Source organism: Corvus kubaryi, unplaced genomic scaffold (assembly GCF_017639235.1).
Source record: "Corvus kubaryi isolate FWS band 111438036 unplaced genomic scaffold, C.kubaryi_AGA036_p1.0 37334, whole genome shotgun sequence".
NCBI lineage: Eukaryota > Metazoa > Chordata > Aves > Passeriformes > Corvidae > Corvus > Corvus kubaryi.
This window is the reverse complement of record NW_024581108.1, coordinates 20,228,846-20,234,300: the sequence shown is the minus strand read 5'-3', so window position 1 is coordinate 20,234,300 and position 5,455 is coordinate 20,228,846. Positions and strand designations below refer to the sequence as shown.

Sequence of the window (5,455 nt, the reverse complement as noted above, 5' to 3'; positions counted from 1 at the left end):
CCTGCTGTGTAATACAGGTGCTTTCTGCAACATCAACATTACAAACCTGTTTTTATTAAACCAGAGCTGTAGTGGTAGCTGGGATGAAGATGCCCATTCAGACACTGAGGAAGCTTTCCTCAAGTTACCAGCCAACCTCCCATCACCTTCTGAAGTTCATTAAGAAGAGACACAGCCCTGACTTCGCCAGTGGTGCCACATTCTCCTCTCCAGCCGGCTGAAGCTGTGGGCTCTGCCTTTGTGTTCAGACTGGTTTGTACCATCCCTGCAGTGCTGCAGCAGTGGCTCAACAGCAGCGACAGCTCCTCAGGAAAGGATCTGCAGCGCTCCTGGAGCAGTGACAGTGGGTGGGAGGGGGAGAAAAAGCCCAAAGCTTCCATCTCACACTGCTTTTTTAGTTTTTCTGTATGTGCAATGTAGACAAAATTAAGATGAAATCAAATAAAAGCTAGACAACTGTGGAGAGAAAAGTAGTTTGATTGCTACATCGAGCTACTTAATCATTATTAACTGTAGCAAAAGCGCACAATGCAGAGGTTCCTGAAGTGCAGGCCAGGCTGGATGCAGAGTCCAGAAAAGTTCTGTGGATGCTGCAAATGCTCATTTTGCTAGTTCATTAACTACTTTTAAGAAGTAGCTTTAGCTGCAAGGATTATTCCAGTGGAAAAATAAGTAATGCTCATACATTTCACATAAATCGATTTATCATGACTCACTGAAAAACAGTCTTGCTGCAAAGGTTTATTATGAAATAAATAAAAAGTCCATAAGAGAAGTTTGAAAAATCTATTTTATGAAGCTTTAAGATGCACTGGGTAGAATTATCTATGGTTACATTTCAATCTCAAAATAACAAAGTTATTTTGGGCAAGACACTGAAATGCCAAAAGATTTGATTATCATACAGGTGGAAGATAACATTTATGTAGCTTTTTCTAACAAATTGTCCCATCAGAGGAATCCTCATATTTACACACTGCAGACATCAGCGAGATTTAAATGACATCTTGCATTTTGTTTCTTGCTTTTTAAATATGTAGGACCCAGGAATATTATGCAACTGCTCCCACCTCCGTGGCCTTCACAGTGGTTATCCAGTGTCTGTGCTCCAGAGCCCAGCCTCCCCCTGCGCCAGAGGCAGCAGGAGCAGGGCCTGGGCACTGCCACCAGAGCCAGTCCCTGCCCCGAGCTGCTCAGCCTCTCATGAATTGCTTGTCTGTCTCAGTAAGTCCAGTATCCCTGAGATAGGAACCACTGCAGCTGGAGGGGTGGGGCTGGGCCGTGGACGTCGGTGAGCGCTGGGGGCTGCCTGGGCTCCGCTGGCAGCTCTGCTCAGGCTCCAGCGCTCGCTGGCCTCAGGACCCCTCAGTGCTTGCTGGCAGCGAGGCGCTTCAGCAGCGGCTCATCGTACACCCAGCACTCCCCATCCTCATGGAATAACTGCAAAGGAACAGGCAGCTGTAAGTTTTTTCTGACTCAGCCAGAAAGGCACAAAGGCTGCAGGCTGAAATTTGCCCTGTTAGAATAAAGCTCACCCTTGTTTCCCACGGGGTCTCGTTCTCCTTCCTGGCCCTGGCCTCGGCTCTCTGGCGCTCCTCAAGCGCGTGCTTTGCAGCCGTGGCTGCGTCGATGTCTCTGATCTTCAGGTTGTAGGTTACATCCTTCCACAAGCTTGAAAGAGAAAGGGCAATGGAGACTTTTATGGGAGCAGAGTGCTACAAGTTAGAGACATAGCAGTGACTAAAGGTAGATCTCATGTTAGAGAAAGGGCAGGAAAGCCCCCAGGATATTTGAACCACAACTGTGCTGTCATGGCAGGAGGGAGGAGGCTGTGGTGGAGCTCTCCAGACCTCCCTGAACATTTGATCCCAATTAGGATGTGACTGAGAACTCCAGGTCTCCTCTTCCTTCTTAAATCCCCAGCCTGCCTGTACCTGGGCTCAGGGAGAGCAGAGCATGCAGTGCCTGGATCAGTGCACCCTTGGTCCCTGTACTGCAAACTGGAGTCTAACTAAAACAAAATCTTAATGCTCCCAGTTAACTGAAGTTCTTACCAGCGAGACTCAAAGTCGTCTTGGTCCTCCAATTTCCTTACCTTCTTCTTAATTGTAGGCATTTTCTTGGTATCTATAAAGACAGCATTCTCCTGGAGTGGGAGATGGAAAAAAAATTAACCTATATAGTTCTTCAGTTAGACCTTAAATTTATACACCCTCACACTCTAGTACACTGGTTAGCAGGAAATACATGAAAAATAGTAATTCTTTAGATTCTGTGTTCTTGTATAAAAATCAAGCTTCCTTAAAAATAAATGAACAAAGTAACTTCAGGACTTTTATCCCCAGTTCATTTGGAGACTGCCCAGCATTCTTTTGGGCAGCCTCATAGGAGGTTCCAACTATTAACGTTTGTTTAAAAGAAAAAACCAAACCCACAAAACCACCCCAAACCCCCTTTTTAAGTACAATCTTCTATTTCTGATGAAAAGAGAAAAAAGAAAGAAAGCTGTGTTACCCCTGTGGAGTACTTTGCATACATGACCCCATTCCATTCTCCTTCAATGGAGCAGAAGGGTTTCTTGTCATTTGGAGAACTAAAGAGAAGCAAACAGTCATTTCTCAGCTGTATTACAGCAATTGAAAAATCCTAAAGGATCAAAACTTCATCCTAGTTGCTGCACAGTCTGGTTTGTATCAGCCCTCAAAGTGTCCATGCCCAGTACAGAAGAGAGGAGGGTTCTGTTTACAAGGGAGCAGTTTGGCATGAATGAGTTACATAAACCTTAACAGGAAGAGCTGATCAGGGTGAGACAGACCCTGCCTGAGGGCTGGATCTGCATTTAGAGTTTAGGAAAGTAGTTACAGGCCTTCCACACAGATTTAGGGTGGTGAGTTTAAGCTTAAAAATGTTTCACAATCCAATTCTTTCCCAGACTACTGGGAAACACAAGACACCAGTTTTCAAATGGCATCTGTCAATGTCAAGCCACAATTTAAAACCAAGTTAAACCTCATTTTGTCAGCATCCACTTGCTGACATCACAGCACATCTCCAAATGAGATGGGAATCTCAACTGAATTCTCTGTGCTGGGCATGTGCACAGGGTTTAACCAAAATCCACCAAAGCCCAGATAAAAATAAGTAAAGGTTGCAGGAGAGCTTTAACTGACACACCCTGAACAGTATCCCAAGGCCTTTGTATTTTTAGGAGAGGCAATGATGGAGACACTTCTGATAATTCAGGAGAGCAAAGTTCCCTTTGGGACTCAGCTGAGGATGTGTTCAAGCAGGATAAAGTAGGACACAGGCCTGAGCAGCTTCCTCTCACAAATTTGGCTTTAAATGGCATCCCATGACAGGTAATCATGAGCTAAGCTCTTTTGGGTGTTGCTGTTTCAGTATTTTACACTCTTGATTGTCTTGTTAAAACTGTTGGCATTTAAGGAAGGAAGAAGTGAGATGAAGAAAGCTGCTTACAAAATTTCAGCTGTAATTCTGTGCTTCTTTCCTCCATAAAATGGTTTTGTGTGGAAGACAATGGAAGCATTGTAACCTGTCTTTGAGCAACTAATGCTGCACTCCCCACCAAGCTCTATCCATGGCACAGTGAGAATAGACCTGCAATTAGAAATGTATAAATGCATACATTTATAAGCTCTTGACCAATAAATACTAAGCATGAAACATTACAAGGCATTAAAAATGAAAATACCAATTAGAGCATTTACTTGCCTTCCATAGCCATTAGGAAAAGTCAAAATATAGTGTTCATCATGATCTAGGCATGTAACACACCCTGTAAAAGAAAATTAGATTTAAAAAACATTAAGCAAAGCTTCTACAAAACTTTTAATAATGGTCTCATGAAATATGTCATTAAAAAAAGGTGCCATGAAAAGGAAATGTGAAGAGCTTTATTTTTTGTGGATGCTGAGAATGCCCAGCTTCTGGAGGAGGCAGGGATGGCTGTACTTTTGGGAAAAACTGGGCCAGAACTGCTTTCAGCACACAGAGTGTGTGGAAGGAATCTCTGATTCCCAGATACATCAACTCTAGTAACAAAAATTCAACCATTCCTTCTCTTTAATACAATGACTTTATGTAAATTATTCTATGAAAAATCCTAGTTGCAGAACTTAATTTCTCTCTTCTGCTGTTCAATTTACACACACATACCTTGCCCTATGTTATGGACCCCAATAGACATTCCTAGGAATTTGGACTTGGTCCATATGTGAGCATTGAACTGTATCCTCTTGCTAAAACACTCTGCATAAAATGCTGAAACTGAAGAAAGAGGTAGGTATTAAAAACAGCAGCACAAGACATTGATACCATTGTTTCCAAGTTCATTCATTGCAAAATATCCCCAGGTGCCTCACACTTAAGTGGCAACAGAGTTTGCAATTAGTTTCTCACAAAAGCAGTTTCTAATTTTTCAGCTTTCATAAATATTCAGCTTTTAAATCTGAAGAGAAAGTGGAAATCCAAGGTTTAAGCCAAGAGCTGATTTTACTGTCACCCCTCTCCAGCTGCCACCTCTGCTGGCAAAGGCACTGTCAGGACTTACTTGGAGGATGGTGAGAGACCTGCTCTGCCACAAAGGTGACGTTGCTTTTACTGACCCAGGGGAGTGGTCCTTCTGAGACTGGCTCCTGTGTGACAGGGGAGAGGATTCCATCACTCACAGTGCCTGCAAACACTGGATGCTTCCATCTTTAAAGGCTTCTAAAAATGTACTGCAGTGATGTTAATGGATTTGCCTGTTTGCTGATGGGGAATAACTCCATAGTCCTGGAACTATGACGCTTTCTAAAGCATAGAGTTTCTACTCTCTTATTTTTAAGTAGAAATGCCTTTGGTTTAATTGTCCCCAAATAAAACACTTAAACTGAAAGACTCATGTATAAACCCAATTACAAAATAATATTTAAGTGGCAGACATAGTTTTTGTTTTTTGCTTGTGAAAAAGTCTGATCAGCGTATTAATAATGATCAGATTTCATGTACCACAAAATCATAAACTAATATTCATTTCCTGTGGCAAAGAACACAAAGTGTAATTAATTCATGGTTAGAAGCAATGGAAGCCCAAATACAACACTGCCTTTATGCCAGCAAATTGCAGTGAAACCATTCACCTCAGAAACAAGATTTGAGCAAACAAATTGGTGGCAAGCAAATGAAATGGGAAAATCACATGGTTTGTACCTAAATAATCACATTTACTTAGAGGTATTACACTGAGGCTACATGAAGCTACAACAGCACTTCCCACATCATCATTTGCAATTTCCCAAGGCAAGAAGCCTAAATGAGGTGACAAAAAAGAAAAAAAAAAAAAACAAAAAACCCACTAGGCTGCACTGATTTAAGAAATAAAAAACAAAATAATCAGAACTTTGGAAAGAAAGGAGTTAGTAATCAGTGCTACAAAACAGTTCAGGAAAAAAGG

The 5,455-nt window shown here is 42.1% G+C and overlaps 1 protein-coding gene across 4 annotated transcripts in view; it reads right to left on the bottom strand.

The window, feature by feature from the left end:
• Positions 1–726: 726 nt before the first annotated feature.
• The window catches only part of OSBPL9 (oxysterol binding protein like 9), a 57,236-nt gene continuing 52,507 nt past the window's right edge, over positions 727–5,455 (bottom strand). For 3 of the 4 annotated variants that reach the window (XM_042030678.1, XM_042030679.1, XM_042030681.1), the window contains 8 exons: positions 4,571–4,655; positions 4,177–4,287; positions 3,733–3,796; positions 3,478–3,618; positions 2,515–2,593; positions 2,055–2,146; positions 1,536–1,671; positions 727–1,440 (listed from right to left, as the gene is read on the bottom strand). In XM_042030678.1, coding sequence (XP_041886612.1) covers positions 1,366–1,440; positions 1,536–1,671; positions 2,055–2,146; positions 2,515–2,593; positions 3,478–3,618; positions 3,733–3,796; positions 4,177–4,287; positions 4,571–4,655 — 783 coding nt within the window. In that variant the 3' untranslated portion in view covers positions 727–1,365. The remainder of the gene's footprint in view (positions 1,441–1,535; positions 1,672–2,054; positions 2,147–2,514; positions 2,594–3,477; positions 3,619–3,732; positions 3,797–4,176; positions 4,288–4,570; positions 4,656–5,455) is intronic. The other variant, XR_006016505.1, reaches the window with a different exon arrangement.